The sequence below is a fragment of the Ranitomeya imitator genome, chromosome 1 (genome assembly GCF_032444005.1).
Source record: "Ranitomeya imitator isolate aRanImi1 chromosome 1, aRanImi1.pri, whole genome shotgun sequence".
In the NCBI taxonomy this organism is placed as follows: Eukaryota; Metazoa; Chordata; class Amphibia; order Anura; family Dendrobatidae; genus Ranitomeya; species Ranitomeya imitator.
In genome coordinates, this window is record NC_091282.1 from 206,467,822 (window position 1) to 206,491,762 (window position 23,941).

At 40.9% G+C, this 23,941-nt stretch overlaps 2 protein-coding genes across 3 annotated transcripts in view; both read left to right on the plus strand.

Moving 5' to 3' along the window:
- The window catches only part of SNCAIP (synuclein alpha interacting protein), a 363,994-nt gene that overhangs the window by 162,100 nt on the left and 177,953 nt on the right, over positions 1–23,941 (plus strand). The gene's annotated exons all lie outside the window — the stretch shown is intronic.
- LOC138660384 (taste receptor type 2 member 1-like) lies at positions 3,083–4,194 on the plus strand. Its single transcript, XM_069745981.1, has one exon. It carries the CDS (start codon positions 3,196–3,198, stop codon positions 4,192–4,194), a length of 999 nt encoding a protein of 332 aa, XP_069602082.1. The 5' UTR covers positions 3,083–3,195.

The following is a 23,941-nucleotide window of genomic DNA, read 5'->3' on the forward strand; positions in this document are numbered from 1 at the left end:
GTGGCATATTAACGAACAGCGTCTGTTCGATATCTACGTTTTGCCGGGATATTTGATGTGTTCTTTTTCAGCCTCTTTGCTCGCCTTAGAGTTATCACTGGGCAATTGTGTGACCCGCTGTGTAGTTTTGTACATGTGTATTGTTTATCTTATATGCATTAATTATACATTTATGTCCCATACAGGTTCCCTCTGGCCACACTCTAGTTGGCTTGAGTTATTTCTGTATCGAGTCGCACTCTATCTCCCAATTCACATCGCTTAGCCCGGGAGTTTACCACTGCTTTCTTTATTGTCTGCGGGCTCTGCCTGTGCCCGGCGCTTGCGCAGTGCGGCTCATTGTTTGAGCCGCGTCTGCGCATGCGCTCTTCTCCATGGAGATTTCTCTACTCTGCTCTGTCTCCCTCCTCCCACGGCCGGCGGTCGACTTCCGGTCTATTTCTCCTGCATCCTGGCGACACACCGGTGTCCTCTCCGCCTGATTGATTATGGTCTCTATATATACGTGAGTGTTTTACCACATGACCCACTTCCCCTGACGAAGCCGCTGCGGCGGCGATACGCGTGGGGTCTCCTCCTCACACCCCCTCTTCTTCTTTTTTGACCTTGCCGGGCATGTGTTATATGTGGACCTTTGGAGCGATCTACAGCCCAGCAGCATATTGCTCCCGGCTATACCGTCTTAGACACAGCTGAGTATCTCTGGCGTTATGCTGTCTGGTTTTTTGCTCCATAGAAGTCTTATCTTTCTATTTTGACTTTTTTCTTCCACATTTACATCACACAGTGGGCATTATTTGGATCCTTAGAGTATTTTAGGTCCATTAGGGATATTTAGTTACCAGTTGGGTATGCAATGATTGTATGCATTTATATATTTCCCTGATTTATGGTCATGATTATTACCCCACTGTAATGTATTTAACCACATGTCCGGCTATGCATGATATCTCATACATATATGTATATTTGCTATAGATACTTTATTGTGTTATGGGGGTGTTTTGTACACACTTGTTGTGAGTTTTTAAGTGTTTTTAGATCATGTTGTGGTGATTCAATAAACGTGTTTATTATTTTTTCTATACCTCAGGGTTGTGCGAGCTTGTTTTAGTCCATTCTTTCTGTCTTTTTTCTGGTTATAGTTTGTATTGTAACTAGTAGTATGGGTGTGGAGGTCCCAGTACCACAATCCTAATGATATCTGTTTTACGGCTTGTTCACACTACCATATTTCCAGTTAGCGTGCTGTCCGTGGAAAAACGGACATCACTCGGGCCAATGTTATCCAATTCAATGGAACAGTGCTTTTAAGCACCAATAAATCGGGTGAGACTCACCATTTCAAGTCTATGGGTGCGTAAAAAAAAAAATGCCATACAGAGCCCAATATAGCATCCAAATTTTACAGGTATATTGCAATTCTGTAACAAAAAATACTGTAAGGCTATGTGCACACTTTAGGTATTTGTCCGTTAAGAAAAGGTTGTTCAGTAATGGGCAACTCCTTTAAGTTATCTTAGTGGTAATCTAAATGTGCAGCATATAAATTCAGCTGCTATTCATAATTGTGAGACCTATAATAGAAAGAATGGATTTGGAACAAATATGCCAGCTCAATGGAAGCATCTAACAGCAGACTCATTGCAAGAAACTCTGCTTATCAGGAACAAGAAGCTCCCCAATTTTCATGGTTTAAGCTTTTATACAAGGATCTGGTCTCTTTGTGTTTGCAACCTATGAGAAGCTGCTCGCTGTTGCAGCAAACTGATGGATAAATCAAATAAATCTGGTTGGTTGAAGAGATAACAAGTTGCAATCTAAATACAGAGCTGGCTGAGTCGAGGAATAGAGGAGTCAAGCAGTTCTAAGGTAAAATCAATAGGGCATCTAGGTGTCACGCTGGGTGAAGGAGAAGCAATGTGCACAACCACACAATAACGGGGAGAGGGAGGGGAAGCCCAAACCCTAGGGAAGGGGGAAGTGGAGTCTCCAAGGCAAATTTAACACCCTTACTGCCCTAAACATCCCTAAATTGGTTACGCACCTATCGCCGAGCAGGAACCTAATGCCTGACCTGAGCGATAGACCCTGGATAGGGAGGGGACGGGGTAATCGCTAGTCAATCCCCTCTACAACTAAAGACAGGGGATCTAAGAATGAGGGGATACACTTAGCTTGAGAAGACCACCGAGATATCACGGCAGCAATTCTCCAAGGGTACTCCAAGAAGTCACTAGCCAACTGCTAGTATTTCCAATCTGACAAAGGGAAATTGAGTTAACCCCAGCACCCTGCTGAAGAGACTGAATGCATTTAAACCTGCAGCAAAGGTGTGTTAATTAGCAGCAAAAGGTGGAGGTAACTGTTGGGTCCTAGAGGGAGAAGGATATCACTCCATAATACAGATGCAAAAATCAAGAAGTTGCTTGTAGAGCTAATCGCAATGACCTTCGGATCCAGGATGACTGTCAGTCACACCTGACACACCCATGACACCAGGAGGTTAATCAGAAGAAATGTCAATAGCACATACTATGCTGAGCACAACATAAATTAAAACCCACAATACTTAAAGTCCACCAGTGCAGTTTCACAAAGAAGATGATACATATAAATAAGATAAATAAGAGCCATGACTTTGTTGCTTATCAAAGATCCCAGTGAGGTTTTCATGTTTCCTGTGAAGGCTATTAATGGAAGCACTGAATGTTGTCTGTGATGGTGGTGAAGAGCATCATCTACCATCAGTTGATCTAATGATTAGACATAGTCACTTGACCACAAGTTATGCAGGAAACGTTACAATAACTCAGTCTTTCTGATTATCGATAAGAATAATGACAAAGTGGTAATTCCTTTTTTACATGCAACGGTGGCAGATTGTGGATTGCGCTAGAAATCTCAAGAGAAATGATTATATGTTGGTCTTCTGTTACCAGGCTTCTCGATGATTTAATTAACAGGTGTACATGTGTTTTTCTCTTCCATCATTGAGTCCCATGGTATTGCCACATACGTTTCTCTGCCTTGCAGTATACTTGCAGACCTCAGGTTTTCTCGTTATTATACTTATCTGCCAGAGGTGATTTTCTCATTTAATCAGCACAATGAATTTGAGTAAAGATCCTTCCTTGAGTCTTTTCTCCACAAAGAAGTGACAAGATCTCTGTGGAATTTCATCTGATACTGAAAATGAAGCTTTCATCAAGTAGCATAGAAGTTATTGCCTGCTGCATCCTGATCTTTGTAAGTTTACTGGGAAATGCCATCCTGATTTATTGTACGTGGAAGTGCATCACAAGACGTCTGCCAACATCATTTGCCCTCATTTTCAGCCTTGCATTCGCTCACTTAATGAAAAATATTGTGATCAATGCCTTAAATATTATTTTCAATGTTGGATTGATCCCTAATTCTCACGTCTGCAAATTTGGATTGTTTACGGCATCATTAACTACCAAGCTGGAGATCTGGTTCACATTTTACTTGGCTGTATTCTACTGTGTGAAGCTCAATCGAGTTGTCCATCCACTGAGGGCACCTCCAAATGGCAAATGGCGCAAGCATCATCTCATAGCTGTGCTTGTCTTGTGGGTCACAGGAATTGCAGTTTGTTGCCCTTACCTAGTTTTTGGGAATGTTATGCAAAGTCAAGCTCTCCTCAATGATACAACCTCCTTCCATCACAGCTTTCTTCATGAAGAATGTCATATTGATTTTCCAGATACTGACATTGAATTTTATTATCACCAGATCTTCATGGTCATCACTGATCTACTTCCGTTAGTGAGTTTACTTCTGGTTTGTTTTCACATAATCTTTCTTTTTTATGAGCAAAAGAAAGCAACCTATGGCAATATCTGGATTGGACATGACCCTTCGGAGACTGAAGTCCTGCGGGCTTCCAAAGTGATATTGTTGTTAATGGTCCTAGTCACTGCTCTTTGGGTTGCCCACTATGTGCTCGTCTTGCTGTTGAAATACATAAGGTCATGGTATTTAACTTCAACCCTTCTTGTTGTGCTGTTTTCAGGATACTCCAGCATTTGCCCCTACTTACTCATGCTAATTAACTACAAAATCAGTTTGCAGATTAGGTCACTGAGCTCCTTCTGCTGCACAAACAATAAACCCAAGACTTCACCTACTAGTCGAAAGTCCATACCCAAAGAACTAGCCACTGAAAACTGACCTTGTTATAGATTGTAGCATTCATAACAAACTATTCTACAAAAATGCAATGGTCTGGACTCACAAGTAGGCATGTATATAGTGTAATATTACTGTTCATGTTTTGTTTACTTTGCCTTTACATTTTTAAGATTTGCCCTGGTTTTTGATGGTCAGAATAGAGTAGCGTTCTGTAGTATCCCATCAAATAATGGAAACCTGACATGTCTTTTATGAGTCAGTGAGGGAAAATCTAATTACAATACAGTTCTCAAAGGGATGATAGTCATGACAGATCCATCATACCCTAATGGATCATCTAAAAAGCAAAGCCATGGCAGTGGAGCGAACAGAGCCTTAGTTATTGTTTTGCACATATGTAATTATATTCAATTAATGAATAAACCAATTTGTTTTAAATTATTGCACTGCTACCATAATTTAGAATTACAACTGCTTCCATTATATCAGAGCAGGATGTCCACTAAGATTAATAGAATTCGGGATGGTGTCACAGACAGTTAAATGATTATTCTAGTCTAGAAAAATTAAGATTTAATAGAAAATTGTTGATTTGTGTGGGATCAATTGCCTGGCCTCACCATTCCCCTGTCCTCAAGACTTCGGATAGGATGGGCTGATTGGAGCAGCTTGTCCATTGATATTGATGACCTGTCCTAGGGGCAACATTTTATCTCGGTATCTCGGTATGTGCTAGATTAGCCACTCATAACTGTAGGAAATCTGAATGTCAACTTAGATGTCAAGTACAATGGTAGACACAGTAATACAGATAAAGCAGGTATAATGAGCTACTGAATCGAGTTACTGAAGTCCACAAAGAAGACAACTCAAAGATTTATAAAACTAAACAAGTGGTCTGAGCATCACCGTGCGAATCTGGGGGATCCAGTGCACATCCCAATGTGGCTCATGGTTTATTTGAGCCACCAGAAGAGGCAACACTTCCATCTTAATCAGATGTATTGATAGCCCAATATGGGATGTGTCGGCTTAAAACTTACTAAACTGTCTAAAAGCAAAGCTGTCTATGTTGCCTTAGCAATAAATCACAGCACAGCTTTCATTCTGTGTTTTGCTTCTGAAAACTAAATTCTGCGCTGTGATTTGTTGCTGTGTTATGTTTCATATATTTTGGCCATTTGCCTTGGAATCCTATAGCAAATCTATAATGAAATGAGACACTTTGGCTTCCCATGAAGACATCAGTTGGGGACTAAGTGTGTTGTGAGAGTTTTGATTCTAACTAGTTTTGATTCTCACTCCCATATTGAATTTCACACCGATTCTATATGGTAATCCATTATTGTGCTGTAACCTATTTTTATACTGTAAATTTGTTGCATATTAAATATATAAGATGCTTTCCAAGGTATAGTTATAAAAGGCTTATATTATAAAATAAAATGTTATTTTATTATTTGGCACATTTTCATATTTTCCTCTCGCATTTGCTTCTGTCTTAACTCCGCTTGTTAGTCAAATTGTCTTGGTGAAAGCTGAATTATTTATAGCCTATGATACCTTTTATTGGAAGCAAGTTCAGGTTTTCATAGATCCTTGCTAATGGTAACCACAAATGTCTGAATAAAAAAAAAAAAATGTGGTCTTGGATTTTGTGACCTAGTCCAGAGTTTCTACTATTTCAGAGTAACTTACAACATATGTATGGGCTTTCCAGTAAGTGCAGATTTCATAGATGCCAACGTTGTGAAGGTGATTAGATAGTAAAGGCTACCAGGTATGTATAGCAGTATAAAGTTTCTGCACCTTTTTGCACATTTTTCTATCTTATATCATGAAGACTTTTCAGAAGGTTGCATTATTATGGGTGTCTGGCCGAGCATGCATTTTGAATGAGGAGATAAGAGTAAAGGTACTGTCACACTAGACGATATCGCTAGCGATCCGTGACGTTGCAGCGTCCTCGCTAGCGATATCGTCCAGTGTGACAGGCAGCAGCGATCAGGCCCCTGCTGGGAGATCGCTGGTCGGGGAAGAAAGTCCAGAACTTTATTTCGTCGCTGGACTCCCCGTAGACATCGCTGAATCGGCGTGTGTGACACCGATTCAGCGATGTCTTCACTGGTAACCAGGGTAAACATCGGGTAACTAAGCGCAGGGCCGCGCTTAGTAACCCGATGTTTACCCTGGTTACCATCCTAAAAAGTAAAAAAACAAACGCTACATACTTACCTACCGCTGTCTGTCCTCCAGCGCTGTGCTCTGCTCTCCTCCTGCTCTGGCTGTGAGCGTCGGTCAGCCGGAAAGCAGAGCGGTGACGTCACCGCTCTGCTTTCTGGCTGCCCGGCGCTCACAGCCAGACCAGAGAAGCAGAGCGCCGAGGACAGACAGCGGAAGGTAAGTATGTAGCGTTTGTTTTTTTACTTTTTAGGATGGTAACCAGGGTAAACATCGGGTTACTAAGCGCGGCCCTGCGCTTAGTTACCCGATGTTTACCCTGGTTACCGGGGACCTCGGGATCGTTGGTCGCTGGAGAGCTGTCTGTGTGACAGCTCTCCAGCGACCAAACAGCGACGCTGCAGCGATCCGGATCGTTGTCGGTATCGCTGCAGCGTCGCTATGTGTGACGGTACCTTTAGGTTGGCCAGGCACATCAGTAGCTGTTGGCCAGACAGTTTCCCAAGGTGAAGTCACCGGTTCGCTGACCACCCGGAAGTGACGTTTGTAGGTAACCACAAGCAATGGTGTGCATTCCAAAAATGATGAAGACCACCAAGCACGCTCAGTTTTAAAATTAAGCAAAAAAGGGAGAGGTGTAGCTAGAGGGCTACTTGCAACTATCGTTACATTGGTTGCAAAAAGACCTAAGCCCATAAAGTTCAACCTTTCTCTGCCAATTGTATATTTTTTCACAAAGTTAACTATAACCCACAATGTTATGTGTAGTGAGGAAATCATCCAGCTCTGTTTTAAAATCTGTTATAGTGTCTACCATTACTACCTCTTGTTGTAGGGCATTCCACATTCTCACTGCTCTAACTGTAAAAAACCCTTTCTCATTTAGCTGCTGGAATCGCCTTTCTGTCATCTGTAATGAGTGCCCTCTGGTCCTTGAACATGACTTATTCCTTCGAAAAGAACATATTAAGTCCTTGGATATGGGTAATGGCAGGCACTGAAGCATGAACCTCTGAGAAAACAGCATGTCTGTGTGTTGAACCCAGCAAGAGAATAGCCTGTTGGCCTAAAATTGGTCATACAAATTAGATAGCTGTCAATCGAACAATTGTCTGGCTGTCCGCTATCTCTCCTGTCTTTCCCAGGCACAGGAATGCTTGTCTCCTGTGTTATCTATGAGACAGCCACACCTCTGGCTCGGTCTATCTGCATGCCAAATTAAAACAATGGCCACTGAAATTCACCAGGTCGGATCCTTCTCTTCTCTGATAACATCTGCGGGTAAAGAGTAGAGAAGACACACATTAAGTGGGCCATCCACTGGGATCGGTAGGTTTGGCCAGTTTTTATCTAATGTGTATGGGGGTCTTAACATCAAGACCTGCTTTGTCCCTGTGATGTATACCGGTAGTTTATTGTTCACTATTTGCTCACCACTGTATTTAAACCCCTGATCAATGCTGTTGTGAATGGAAATGGTCCACAGATGTAAATACTATTTATGGGCTTACCAGGTATTTTATCTGTCTTAGATTTTTTTTCACATTATTTGTACAAATGTAACATAAGATTTCTTTTAATTAATTGTAAATTTGCTCCAGGATAAGAAAGCCAAGGCCCGATTTTATTAAACTACTTCATTTGGAACCTTAAGGTATTTCTGTTTCAGTGGAAAACTCATTATTTCTGAGTCCGCTATTTTTGGAATCCAGTAGTAGTTTATAACCTGGAGCCAGCCTCTGCGTTTTTTCACAGCCAAAGACATAAAATATTTTCTGGATGCTCAGATTTACTTTCAGTCTATCTGCCCAACAGAGCGCCATGTCCAAGCAGAGAGCTTAGTCCAAGGCGAAACGGAAATACAATGCTGAAATATGAAAAGGATTTAAGTTTGTGGTGTTAACATCCCCAAGGGATGAGTTCTTAGGGAAGGAGCTCATTGCTAGTGAGATGGGTTGGACGGTCACTTGACACCATGGTGAATTTAATTATATGATTAAAAGAATGCGTTCTGCAACTTTTAGAGCACCTGAGGGGTGTTTAGATTATGCATTAAGTTACAATTTCAGGTTGGAATAATTCATATTCCCTGTCATGGTGATTTGTAAATATGGATTCAGTTAGAGATCAGTATAACTATCAAATGACACAAATCTGTTGCTAAATTTAAAAATAAAAACTTTCCACACTTTTCCAAAAACTTACATGAAGCCAACTTTTATTGAATTTGCATAAATGAGGATTATTAGTGGCAACTCTTTTATCCCAAAATATCATAAATCTGTTATGTTCCTGCCCTTGTTTTCAAAGTGAAGGTCATTAACTGATTTCACGCATCTGTTTTCCTCTTCAACTGGTTCCATACAGGACTGGCGGAATGTGGACATCAAGTATAGTCAGTTTTCCTTGTTAATGACCTTGCCACAGATCTTGGGTTCTGCCAAGCATGTTAAGCGATGCTTTCTGCTTCTTACATGCATGCTTTCATATAATATGTAAGGTATACCGTATATATTTTTATTGTGTTGGATCACTTGTAATTCAATTACTTTAGAATTAACATAAAATAATTTTTAGATTAAAGTCCTTGTTTATAAACACTTGACTGCAATGCTAACTTAGGGGCTATGTAGAACATTGCACAGAATTTTTTTTTATTGTTCATTTACTTCCTAAGGCAAAGTTAAACAACTTTCGTAACGGGAACCTGTTAGCAGGTTTTTCCCTTATAAAGTAGGGCCACCCTACCTGTTACGGTACACTAGAATGCTGTATATATGTCCCCAATGTGCCCTGCACAATACAAAAACATCTTCTGTTATTCACACCTACGGTGCGGCCCGGTCCGATGGGCGTCCCTGTTCTTGATCCGACGCTTCCTCTCTTCTTTCGATAATCGTCCTCCTTCTTGCTTTGTGTGGATGACGCATCTTACGTCATCCACACAGTGTCCTCCATCGGGCTCCTGCGCAGGCGCACTTCTCTCTGTCCTGTCTGAATTGTAGTGTATGCATCGGGCATGAAGGGTTCACAAACATTTAAGCAACACTATATGTATAGTGGGGAAAATAAGTATTTGTTACACTGCCTTTTTGCAAGTTTTTCCACCGACAAAGAATAGTGGGGTCTGTAATTTTTATTGCAGGTACAGTTCAACTCTTAAAAAAATCACACTGTATGATTTTTACATAATTAATTTGCATTTTATTGCATGAAATAAGTATTTGATACAATAGAAAAAAAGAACTTAATATGTGGTACAGAAACATTTGTTTGCAATTAGAGGTCAAGAACTACTTTCCTGTAGTTCTTGACCAAGTTTGTACACATTGTAGCAGGGATTTTGGCCCACTCCTCCATGCAGATCTTCTCCAAATCTTTCAGGTTTTGAGACTGTGGCTGGGCAACATTGAGTTTCTGCTCCCTCCAAAGATTTTCTGTTGTGTTCAGGTCTGAAGACTGCCTAGGCCACTCCCGGACCTGGAAATGCTTCTTACGGAGCCATTCCTTCGTTGCCCTGGCTATGTGTTTCTTGTTATTGTCATGCTGGAAGAACCAGCCACCACTCCTCTTACTGAGGAGGTTGGTGGCCAGAATCTCACGATTCATGACTCCATAAATCCTCCCTTCTATTCTGTGCAGTTATTCTGGCCCCTTTGCAGAAAAGCACCCTCAAAGTATGATGTTTGTGTCAACAGTTGTTGCCTTCTCAGCAAGCTGTTTACCTATTGTCCTGTAGCGCATCCCAGCCTTGTTCAGGTCTTCAATTTTGTCCCTGGTGTCCTTACACAGCTCTTTGGTCTTGGCCATGGTGGAGATGTTGGAATGTGATTGAGTGTGTGGACAGGTGTCTTTTATACAGGTAACAAGTTCAAACAGGTGCAGTTAATACAGGCAACGAGTGCAGAGCAGGAGGGCTTCTTAAAGAAAAACTAACAGGTCTGTGAGAGCCAGAATTCTTACTGGTTGGTAGGTGATCAAATACTTATTTCATGCAATAAAATGCAATTTAATTATGTAAAAATCATGCAATGTGATTCTCTGGTTTTTATTTTTAGATTCTGTCTCTCACAGGTGAAGCTTACCTACGATAAAATTACAGCCCTCTCCATTCTTTGTAGGTGGTGAAGCTTGCAAAATTGGCAGTGTATCAAATACTTATTTTCCCACTGTGTATATAAAATTAAAATCTAGTGAAAAAAATGCATGTAAATCATTGGCGCAAAAACAACTATATTTGAAGGAAATTGGTTTCTAAATACATACAGTTGAGTAAATTGTACTGTAATCTAATTATGTCCTTCGTTAATACCTCAAGGATTTGTAACATATTGATCATCTTATAGCACATAGTAGAGGGTGTCACCGTATATTAGGCAGTAAGCACACTTCAGAAGACATTATTCCAATTTAACAGATCTACATGAGCCTTGTGCCTGCGGCTCCATTGACCTCTGCTCTGTGTATCATCTGTCTTTGTGTTCCAGCACAAGACTGCTATTCAATAGAGATTTCACTGGACCTTGCGTGAGGGAAAGAAATGCTCTAAAATATTGTTTCTTGCTTTCACTGACAAATGTTTGTGATTTTCTCTAAGTGATGTCATGCCACTTCTCCGGTTTTATGTTCCTGTTCAGTAGTTACTTAGCTTTATATGAGTTCAATCAGTGTAATCTAGAACTGTTGCAAGCATGATTTCTGGAAGTTACCAGACCTTGGCGTCATGCTTTGTATCTTTTCCAACATATACATTGAGCACAACGCACATAGGAGACTTTTAGTAATATAGTAGTAAAGATTGATAGATAGTGTGTAAGGGCATAATGTTGATTAGAGATGGGCTGACCATTGGATGTTCGGGTCCAGCGGGTTCGGCCAAACAGTTAAAAAAAGTTCAGGTTCAGCTACCACAACAGTACCCGAACCCCGACCCCATTCACTTGAATAGGGGACCCGAACATCCAGTGTTTGACACGCTGTCATATGACAGCGCGGCAAAGACTGCTTCTGATCAGCAGTCAAATTTTTACTGCTGGTCAGAGAGCCGCATTTTCCACACTGTCAAATGACAGCGTGAGCAGCAGCTGTGATCGGAGGTAAAAGTTTACCTCCGGTTACTAGCGCAGGCTGATGGGACTACTTCTCCCTTTAGCCTACGCCTGCTGCCGCTAATAACAGTGAGAGCAGGCAGCGGCTGATGGGAGTATTCATCATCTGGGGCCTGCACTCTAAATGAATAATTTAAAAAAGCAAATGGCATGGTTTCCCCTGTATTTTTGATAACCAGCCAGGCAAAACTGACATCTGGGGGCTGCAACCCTCAACTCTCAGCTATAGCACGGCTGGTTATCCATAATAGAGGGGTCCCCACACTGACCGCTACGTCATCATCTCGCGAGACCGCAATGCATGGACCGGGGCCTCGCGAGGAGCAGCGGGAAAGGCGACGGGAGGTGAGAATATAATGATTTTTTATTGTTTATTATTTTTAACATTAGATCTTTTTACTATTGATGCTGCATAGGCAGCATCAATAGTAAAAAGTTGGTCACACAGGGCTAATAGCAGCGTTAACGGACTTGGCGAATTCGCGACCGGACTGCCCCTCACAGCGACGCGGGATTGACGTGACAGACAGACAAACAGACGGAAGTGACCCTTAGACGATTATATTTATAGATTATGCTTTTCTTATATAGCACTATCATAATCCACTGCACTTTATAGACATTATCGGCATTGTCACCATTGGGGCTATCAATCTAAATTCCCTATCAGTATGTCTTTGGAGTGTGGGAGGAAACCGGAGAACCCAGAGGAAACCCACACCAGAAAATGGAGGTTTTTTTTTTTTGTTGATTTTTGCAAGCATATATATTTCCACTAATTCCATATCGCATTACAGACATCGGGATCACTGTCTCCATTGGGACTCACAATCTGAATTCCCTATCGGTATGTCATTGGAGTGGGGGAGGAAACTGCAGTACCCGCAGGAAACCCACGCAAACACAAGGAGAACATACAATCTCCTTTCAAATATTGTCCTTGGGGGGATTTGAACCCTGGACCGGTTCTGCGATGGTTGCCTCAGAGGCTGTTTTCCTTATTGATTAAAAGGGACTTTTTTGGAACTTTTGTTACATTTTCCAAGGATAAAGATATAAGAGTTGTAAGCAAGAAAATGTATTTAATCATAAATCCACATAACAAAAGAATTACAATATGCTTCAATCCAATTTTATAAGACATGAGTGAACAATGACTTCTAAAAGGCAGTTTAAACTATCCATGTCTAATAATAATCAAGAAACAAATGCCAAAAGTATAAATCTTTAGTGTCCAAAATCCATTGTTCATTGATCAGTAAATTACTAGCATTACTTGTCAGAAACAAAACCCAGAACACACAGAAGAAGAAAGAAAGGAAAAGGAGGGAAGGGGAGGTGTAGAGCCGGGGATCTAAGAAGAAACTATTACAATAAATGTAGCACAAGGGCAAACTAGATTTGACCTAATGGGAGCTAAAGGAAGTCAGGTCGCCCCAGCGAGCCAATATTGTCAAGAATAAATAGTATTATTAATAGATGCCATCAAGTATTCTAGAAAACGGGTCTCTTTAACCCGATGTTTACCCTGGTTACCCGGGGACCTCGGGATCGTTGGTCGCTGGAGAGCTGTCTGTGTGACAGCTCTCCAGCGACCAAACAGCGACGCTGCAGCGATCGACATCGTTGTCAGTATCGCTGCAGCGTCGCTGAGTGTGAAGGTACCTTAGGAGTTAACTATATGTGACTTTGGTGAATTTAACATTGCAAAATTGGTGGGAGTAAAGGAATGTTGATCAGTAAATGTTTAATAGCCTGTTTACACAGGCAGTCCGCTCTTCAGATTTGCCAATTCTTATGGGCCACCAGCAGTTTTAAATTTGGATCTATAAGTGTTCACATAATTTATACAATGTTAAGGGTCCTTTAAAAGATTTGTGAAAGAGTGAAATAGGAACTTGGCATTGTAGAAAGAATATGGTGGCCATTGATTTAAGGTATTATAAACAGATTCATCATCCTGTGGAGAAGCTCACATTATATATTTTATAGCATAAATAAGTGAACTCCTAATGGCCATAGGTTTTGCCATAAGGCAGCTATGACAGATAAAAGTTGCACTGTTGATTTAGAATCATCCAGCAACTATAGGTGTTAAAATGGTTATCGTAGACAGGGAGTGGTTAGCTATTGTGTCCTGGACATCCAGGAGTAAGGTGTTTAATAGAGAGTCTCCTGTTAGACTGATATCAGGAAAGCTATATTCATTAGTTCTTCCTGGGACTCAATTGCTATAATCATAGAAGTAGTCAGTACAGCCAGGAGCATTTTTATTAATTCAAGATAGAAGTGAGAGAGTTACAGCATCGGACTCATCCCCCTGGCCCCGCCTCACTGCATGAGCAAGGTACATTTATGTTTGGGTTATCTGTGAAGAGACCTTCATATATGTTGATTAAGCATTACATCAAGAGAAATGATTCTGTATTATGAAAAGAAGCTTAAATAAAACCCAGTGATCAACTCCAGCTCAGAACTGGGTCATAGCTGTGTGCCTGTAAACCGTTACCTCTGAAAAATTACAGTGAAAAATTATAATTGTCGCCCTGAGTAAGATTTTACCAGGATTCCATAGGGAACTCGTTTCCTTTGTATCACATTCATATACTGAGTAGCGTACATGCAACACTGCTCATTAATGATATCATAAAGTTCTTCTAAATACATTAAAGAATTAAGAAAATTTACTGGATCTGAAGATAAGGAGGGACATGACAGGAAGCTAAATAATCATGGAGGCAAGTTGAGCATGCTGCTGGGTCATCCACTAGATTAATATGCAAATTATAAATGTTAGAATGATAGTCGTTGTAAAGAGTAAAGAGATCTTTGGAATGATATCTTAAAGCTCTAGCCTTAGTATGGTCTTTATTGCATTTTTCCAAAATAATAATACTTTGTAACGTATATGTATTAATTTTGCGCTGATGCCAGTTAATCTACACAACAGGGAATTGACAGGCATAAGGGTTTTAAATTCTTACGACTTAATTTGGAGGTTCGCCTTTAGAAAGAAAGTGATGCAGTGAGCCCCTAGAACAGCCATTTGTAATTCTCACAATGTCAAGAGTGAAGTCATAAATGAATTGATGCCTCATTTACCGAAAAGAAGGCGTGTACTGTGGTGTGAAAGATTTTTTCCTGCTGCATGACCCAAATGCGCTTCAGCTTGAGGTCACGAACAGATGGCCGGACATTCTCCTTCAGGATTTTTTGGTAGACAGCAGAATATGGTAGACATGAGAATTCATGGTTCCATTTACCACAGCAAGTCTTCCAGAAGCAGCAAAACAGGTCCAGAATATCACACTACCATAACCTCCTCATCGCCATCCCGGTATGCATGGCTCCTCATCCCTATCCTTGTGCGCATGGCTCCTCATCCCCATCCTTGTATGCATGGCTCCTCATCCCCATCCTTGTATGCATGGCTCCTCATCCCCATCCTGGTGCGCATGGCTCCTTGTCCCCATCTTGGTATGCATGGCTCCTTATCCCTATCCTGGTGTGCATGGCTCCTCATCCCTATCCTGGTATGCATGGCTCCTCATCCCTATCCTGGTCTGCATGGTTCCTGCAAGGGAGCAGAGGAAGATAAGTTGGATGTTTTTTTAATGTTTTTTGATGAGGGCCATGCATAGAAAGATAGGGATACTATCTTTCTATGCATGGCCCTCATCAAAAAACATAAAAAAAAAAATCCAACTTATCTTCCTCCGCTCCCTTGCAGCGTCTTGTTCTGGTGCAAGCAGCTAATTTATGCTTGTAAGCAGCACATGCCACAGCACAGCTGCCGGAGTACACACTGCTCTCCACGCAGTGTGCACGGAGAGCAGTGAGAATTCATTGCTATTAAGTAGCACGCACAGTGTTAGCCACATCTCCCGAGCGGTCACATATGCCCTCTACTTAAGACAAATTAATATTCACTTCTCTCCACTCCCATGGCTACGACTACTGTGCCCGCTATTACAGAAAAATTAATATTCACTTCCAGCACAGTGAATATTCATTTCTCTTTAGCAGTGGGCAGAGGCTTTAGCTGCAGCAGTCGGCTCCTGCCTCCTGTGAACCGCTGCTCCACCGCTGCCACCCCCCCTCTCGGGCATAAGCCAAAGGGAGCGTTTTCAGCACAAAAAAATGTGCTGAAAAACTCAGCTTATACTCGAGTATATAAATGATACTTCACACCAGATGTAATGGCCATACACCTTCAAAAAAGTTAAACTTTTTTCTTGGGGATCAACAAAATGTTTTCTGGCAAAACTGAGACAAGCCTTTGTTCTTATTGCTGACCAGTGTTTTTTTTCTCTTGGAACTCAGCAATGCAGGCTATTTTTGCCCAATCTCTTTCTTATGGTGGAGTCATGAACACTGACCTTAACTGAGACAGATGAGGCCTGTAGTTCTTTGGATGTTGTTGTGGCATCTTTTGCGACCTCTTGGATGAGTCTTTGCTGCGCTCTTGGGTAGTTTTGGCCGGCCCGCCACTCCTGGGAAGGTTTACCACTGTTCTATGTTTTCGCCACTTGTGGATAATGGCTCTCACTCTGGTTCACTGGAATGTGAAAGCTTTAGAAATGGATTTATAACCTTTTCCAGACTGATAGCCCTCAATTACTTTGTTTCTCATTTGTTCCAGAATTTATTTGGATCGCGGCATGATGTCTAGCTTTTGAGGAACCTTTGGTCGTCTTCACTTTGTCATGCAGGTCCTCTGTAAGTGATTTCTTGATTGAGAACAAGTCTGGCAGTAATGAGATCTGGGTGTGGCTAGGGAATTTGAACTCAGCTTCCCAAATATGTGATAAACCAAAGTTAATTTATGTTTTAAGGGTGGGAGCAATCACTTTTTCACACAGGGCCCTATAGATTTTGGATTTATTTTTCCTTTAATAATAAAGACCTTCATACATGTGAGAGGAGAGAGAAATAATGCCCCCCTGACACACCCTGATACCTCCGCCATCCCCGGCCCGACGTCATCTTCCTGGAAAAAAAATGACTGCAAAGTGCTCCCGCCGACATTTGTCGGCCGGTACCCAGCAACAATAGGAAATTTTTCCTATCAGTCATTAACAGAAAAAAGTTAGTAAAATACCCCTTTTTCACCTTCTTAGTTAGATAAAAATTGTTTCATTATTTATTTTTTATCTTTTCCATTCTTTGAAGTTGGGGTTAGGGTTGGGTTAAGGTTGTTTTAGGGTTGATTATTTGATGGCTAGTGTTGAGTTCAAGTGCTCGCTACTCGAGTTTGCATTGGGTGCTCTGGTAGGCACGGAGTATTGCGGATCCCTGCATGTTTTCTGTTGGGGAGGTGTCTAACAGCCGTGAAACATGCGAGGCAGGGACTTGAGCACTTCACTCGAGCACCTGCGATATTCGGTGCATATCCGAGCACCTGATACAAACTGGAGTAGCGAGCACTTGTGCACAACACTACATATTCATGACGACATATTCAATATGACAAACTGTTATCAAATTCTGTGTCATACCTGTGGGTTCAAAATGCTCACTGTAACCCTGGATAAAATCCTTGTGGGGTGAGGTTTCCAAAATAGGGTCACTTGTGGGGGGTTCCACTGTTTAGGCACATCTAGGACATGGCGTCCGCTAATAATTCCAGAAAATTTTACATTCAAAAAGTCCAATGGTGTTCCTTCCCTACCAAGACCTGCCGTGTGCCTAAACAGTAGATTTCCCCCACAAATATGGTATCGGCGTGCTCAAGAGAAATTGCACAACAAAATATAGGTTCCATTTTCTCCTGTTACCCTTGTGAAAAAAAAAAAAGTTTGAGTCTAAAGTAAATTTTTAGAGAGAAAAATTAAATGTTAATTTTTTCCTTCCAGCTCCAGGATCCAGCTAAAAAACGGATCCGGTGCATCAGTTTGCATCTGTTTTTTCACTATTTACACCGGATCCGTTTTTTAGCAAATTCGCCAGATTGTGCCTGAAACCAAAAACCTGATGTGTGAAAGTAGCCTTAGATAGACTCCTCAATGTCACTTCAAATGTGATGTGGTCTCTAAAAAAATGGTGTTGTAAATTTTGTTGGAAAAATTAATAATCGCTGTTCAAATTTAACCCTTCTAACTTCCTAACAAAAAAACTTTGTTTCAAAAATTGTGCTGATGTAATGTAGACATGTGGGAAATGTTATTTATTAACGAACCCAAATCATATCGAAAATTTTGACCACTACCATGAAGTACACTATGTCATGAAAAAAACAATCTGAGAATCAGTGGGATACTTTGAAGCGTTCTAGAGTTATAACCTCATAAAGTGACCCTGGACAGAATTGTAAAATTTGACGTGGTTAGTAAGGTCAAAATTGGCTTGGTCATTAAGGGGTTAAGTGTGACAAACATGCCAAATAATAGGAAATCGGGAATGGTGCAAACAACTTTTTACATCACTGAATATGGCTGCGAATAACTTCTTGTGGTGAGCTTCTTGATTATGGATTTGCCTAATCCACAATCTGTTTGGAGGAGGTTCGGGAGAAAGAGAAATCACTACAGAAGGAAGGTTTACTAAGAATGTCATCTATATATAGCTAAAAAGTAATGTAGCCTAGTGTTATGCGGGTGAGAGAAAAACGGGAAGGATTTATCAGTCGGGTGATTTATCCACCAAAGACCATAGAGTGTATGGGATCGAATGAGGTGATGGAAACCTGAAGATAAACTTACTTGAGTTTGGGTGAGAGGTTTGGAATTAAAGGGGTACTCCGAAAAATGTAATAAAAATATATAATTAAAATAAATTTCTTTAGCAAAAAATAATCTTTATTTAGGGAACTATCAGGATTTTAAATATGTCAGCACCCTGCAGTTTCCCAGCTGTGAGGTGGTAGTATTTGCTGCATAAAGACTGCTGAGACAGACGTCAGGTGAGGGCAGCCTCCTGTCAGGTATCGTGAACGTGCTTTCCTCTGTTCACCTAATGTGACTGACAGGACAAGCAAAGCAAATGTGGACTGAAGGAGATAACCTTTTTAGCTGACTGACAATCAACATTTATCTCATTATATATATATATATATATATATATATATATATATATATATACATACATACATACATACATACATACATACATACATACATACATACATATATATATATATATATATATATATATATATATATATATATATATATATATATATATATATACATATATATACATATATATATATACAGTGGCGTAACTACAAAGTTATGGGCCCCGGTGCGAACTTTCAAATGGGGCCCCCCCCGCCAAAATATTTTTCACCCAAATCCACATCCTGCCCATGCTCCTGCCCCATCCGACTCCGCACTCTGCCCCATCTGACTCCGCACTCTGCCCCATCAGACTCCGCACTCTGCCCCATCAGACTCCGCACTCTGCCCCATCAGACTCCGCACTCTGCCCCATCAGACTCCTCACTCTGCCCCATCCGACTCCGCACTCTGCCCCATCCGACTCCTCACTCTGCCCCATCCGACTCCTCACTCTGCCCCATCCGACTCCTCACTCTGCCCCATCCGACTCCTCACTCTGCCCCATCCGACTCCTCACTCTGCCCCATCCGACTCCGCACTCTGCCCCATCCGACTCCGCACTCTGCCCCATCCGACTCCGCACTCTGCCCCATCCGTCTCCGCACTCTGCCCCATCCGTCTCCCCATTCTGCCCCATCCGTCTCCACATTCTGCCCCATCCGTCTCCACATTCTGCCCCATCCGTCTCCACATTCTGCCCCATCCGTCTCCACATTCTGCCCCATCCGTCTCCACATTCTGCCCCTGTCTCCACATCTCACCAGAACAGCAGGAACCGGAAATCTGCTGCTGGTTGATACCAGAGAACACGAGCTGCACACAACCAGGACTGAGCTGCTGAGAGCTGAAGGACCTGTGGTGACGTCATCGTCATGTGATCAGGAGGCGGAGCTGATAAATGGTGAAAGCCCTATGATAGTGATGACGTCACCACAGGATCTTCAGCTCTTCCTTTCAGATCAGGCGTCGGCTGCTGATCTGATGTGTGCGCCCGGCAGGTCAGGTGGAGGGCCGGTCTGTCTGTTGCCGTGCGGGAGGAATCACCTGCACGGCAACAGTTTTTAACTTTTTGCTGGTGTCGGCGTGCATCTGACCTGCCGGGGCCCCTGACTTCGCCCGGGCCCGGTCGCAGTGGCGACTGCTGCGACCGTGGTAGTTACGCCACTGTATATGTATATATATATATATATATATATATATATATATATTATATAATATATATATATATATATTATATAATATATATATACACACACACACACGTGATATATATATACACACACACAAACACGGTCAGAATTGGAACAACACAAAGAAAAACTGAGAAAAAAGGCAAAATTGTTGGCACCTCTCCAAAATTGGAGAAGTTGATTCAATCTTTGCATCGTGTGTCTGTGTGTGGCACAGTAAACATGGAGAACAGAAATAGGAGAAAAGGACTGTCTGAGGGCCTGAGATCCAAAATTGTTGAAAAATGTTAACAATGTCAAGATTACAAGTCCATCTCCAGAGATCTTGGTTTTCATTTGTCCATGGTGCGCAACTTAATCAAGAAGTTTAATAAAGATTATTACTATTTATTGTAAAGCACTGCAAAATATGTTGGTGCTATATAAATAAAGATTGTTGTTGTTATAATTATTATTATTAAGATTACAACCCATTGCACTGTTGCTAATCTCCCTGGACGGCAGAGAAAAATTGATGAAAGGCTACGACGCAGGATAGTCGGGATAGTGGATAAGCAGCCTTAATCAAGTTCCAAAGAAATTCAAGCCATCCTGCATGCTCAGGGTGCATCAGTGTTGCCGCAAACTATCCGACAACATTTGAATGAAATGAAGAACGCAAGAAGACCCTACTGACATAAAAAACCTAGACTGCAGTTTGCCAAAATGTACATGAGTAAGCCAAAATCCTTCTGGGAAAGCATCTTGTGGACAGATAAGATGACAATAGAGCTTTTTGGTAAAGCACATAATTTTATTGTTTATCAGAAACAAAATGGCACTTACAAAGAAAAGAACACAGTACCTACAGTCAAATATAGTGAAGGTTCAAAGATGCTTTGTGGTTGTTTTGCTGCCTTATGCACTGAGTGCCTTGACTGTGTTCAAGGCATCATGCCATCTGAAGATTAACAAACGATTTTGGGTTGCAATGTAGTGCCCAGTGTCAGAAAGCTGGGTTTGCCTCCTAGGTCATGGGTCTTCCAGCAGAAAAACTACCACAAACATACTTCAAAAGCTTCCAGAAAGCTTCCACCCAAGATGGTGCACCACCAGATTATGGGTGTCAGGTCCAAGCATTTCTACATGTACAATTTCCTGGAAAATGGATTGGTCATCGTGGGCCAGTTGAATAGCCACCAAGGTCTCCCAATCTTTCCCCCTTTTATCTTTGGGGTTACCTGAAGGCAATTGTCTATGCTGTGAAGATACGAAATGTGCAGCATCTGAAGCAACGGATACTGGATGCTTGTGCTAGCATTTCTGCTGCAGTGTTGCTATCAGTGTGTCAAGTGTGGGAGAAGAAGGTTGCATTGATAATCCAACACAATGGGCAGCACTTTGAACACATTTTATAAGTGGTCATAAACTTGTAAATGACTCATGAAAGAATGAAGTTACGTCAAAACCAAGCACATCATTGTTTTTCTTGTGAAATTCTCAATAAGTTTGATGTGTCACATGACCCTCTTCGCATTGAAAAAAATAAAGTTGGATCCAAAATATTCGACTTCAAAATGGCCACCATGGTCACCACCCATCTTGAAAAGTTTTCTCCCTCCCATATACTAATGTGCCACAAACAGGAAGTTGATATCACCAACCATTCCAATTTTATTTTGGTGTATCTATATAAATGGCCCACCCTGTAGATTACTACGAATATCCCCTCAACATATACATCTAATGCATTTTACATTCCTACACATTTTTTTTCTTTTCTAGGAATATTGTTCTGCTGTGAATCTTTTCTTCTGAAATAGATTGTAGGAAATACTGAACTGGACATGCAATTAATGAAAAAGAATGTAGAGGCTTTTGAAATGAATGCTTGTAATTGACTTCACAACCTTGCCTTTTAATTATGTATACAATAAACTCTGCAGGGAGCTTTTAAAAAGAGCTGTTTACAACCCAGTGTTGCAAAGTGAGGATATATTATTCATTGGATGATAGGAACATCTATTTCCTAGACTATTGTACAGCATATGTAAGAATAAATGAGATAGAGTAGCATTTTAGGCACTAATTGAAAGCAAAAAGCAAAATATTAAGTCTTCTGATTTTTAGACAGAAATTCTAACAAAGCTAAAAGTATCCAAAACAAACAGATGCAAGAAAATTTCCAAGCCAAATTACGATAAGGAATACTTCAGGAAGCTCATACCAACACCAAAGAGTGCAATTAAACCCTTAACTGTTACTTTGTTTTCACCTTCATAACCAGGCCAAATGTTACAATTCTGACCAGTGTCACCTTATGAGGTTATAATTCTGGAACGCTTCAACAGATCCCAGAAATTCTGAGATTATTTTTCCGTGACATATTGTACTTCATGATAGTGGTAAAATTTGTTCAATATGACTTTATTTGTGAAAATTTTGCTAATTTTGCAATTTTCAAGCATTTAATTCTTATGCCCTTAAACCAGAGAATTATGTCACACAAAATAGTTAATAACGTTTACCACATGTTTACTTTACATCTGCATAATTTATAAAAACTTTTTTTTGTTAGGATGTTAGAAGTCTTAAAAGTTGATCAGCAATTTCTCATTTTTCCAGCAAAATTTACAAAACCATTTTTTTTAACGACCACATCACATTTGAAGTGAGTCTGCACCCCTCTAAGTGCTCAAAGCCACATTCAATGAGTGTATTAACCCTTCAGGTGCTTCACAGGAATTAAAGCAACATGGAAGAAAAAAAATTAACATTTTACTTTTTTTTCACAAAAATGTGACTTTAGCCCCAATTTTTTCTTATTTTCACAGCGGTAACGGGAGAAAATAACAACCGATATGTGGGGGAAACTACTATTTGGGGCGCACAGCAGGGCTCGGAAGGGTAGGTTGACTTTTTTAAAGCAAAAATGGCTGGAATCGAGGGCAGATGCCATGTCACAGTTGGAGAGCCCCTTATGTGCCTAAACAGTGGAAACCCACCACGAGTGACCCCATTTTGGAAACTAGACCACTGACAGAATTTATCTGGATGTGTGAAAAAAAATCAAATTTTCCTCATAAAAATGGAGTTTAGCCTCAAATTTTGCAATTTCATAAGGGTAACAGGAGAAATTGCACCAAACAATTTGTAGTGCAATTTCTCCAGAGTATGCCAGTACCCCATATGAGGGAGAAAACTACTTGCTAAGAAGGGAACGAGCATCATTTGGCTTTTTGAATATAATATTTGCTGAAATTATTAGCAGACGCCATGTCCCGTTTGGAGAACCCCTGATGTTCCTAAACAATGGAAACTTCCCCACAAGTGACCCATTTTGGAAACTAGACCCCTCAAGGAGTGTGTTTAGATGTGTGGTGAGCACCTTGAACTTTCCAGGTGCTTCACAGAAGTTTATAATGTTGTGTCGTGAAAATAAAAAATAAAATTTTTCTTCAAAAAATGTTTTAACCCCCAATTTTTTCCTTCTCACTTGAACACCAGGAGAAAATGGACCCCAACATTTGTGGTGCATTTTCTCCTGATTGCCCCAATACCCCATACATGGGGGAAACTACTTTTTGGGCACAATATAGTGCTCAGAAAGAAAGGAGTGACATTTTGGAACATAGACTTTAATGGAATGGTCATGTCGCTTTGGAGAGTTCAGATGTGGCAAAAACACCCACAAGTGACCCTATTTTGGGATTGATCTAGTATTTTTCTGGTATGTGAATTTTATAATGTGGTGGTATACGTAAGTTGTGTAGCATGTATGTTGGCTTCTGTAAGTCAGAAATAGATTTAGTAGTCCATGGATAAATGGTACATTCTTTTATATACAGGCTAGGTTTGTTTCCTTTTTTATTCCCCTTCGGTAACACACACTGCACTTTTTTGCAACTTTCCTTTCTTTGAAGTTGGCGAGTCCTTACCTGGGAAATGTTTCCCTGGTACGATATGGGCACCTTCAGTTACAGAAGTATTGAGGTCTGCTCCTTCCTGACTTCCAAATATTAGGGATTTGATCACTTCCTCCTGGAGCTGAAGGAATGTGTCGGTCTGGCCTGCATATCGTGATTTCTACTGAATTTATAGAAGTCCAGTTAGAAAATGATGAAGGGTGGTTTTGTGGCAAAAACTGTTGGGACTACAGATTAGTCTTAGCCAGCATGAGGTTTACAAAATCCTAACAGAAATACTTTGAAATGGTCTATTTCTGTTTGGCGGTAGTGTCAAATTGAATTAGTAATTGTGCCACAAAATC

Coding starts and splice junctions, on each gene's coding strand:
- LOC138660384 (XM_069745981.1), top strand. CDS start 3,196: ATGAAGCTTTCATCAAGTAGCATAGAAGTTATTGCCTGCTGCATCCTG.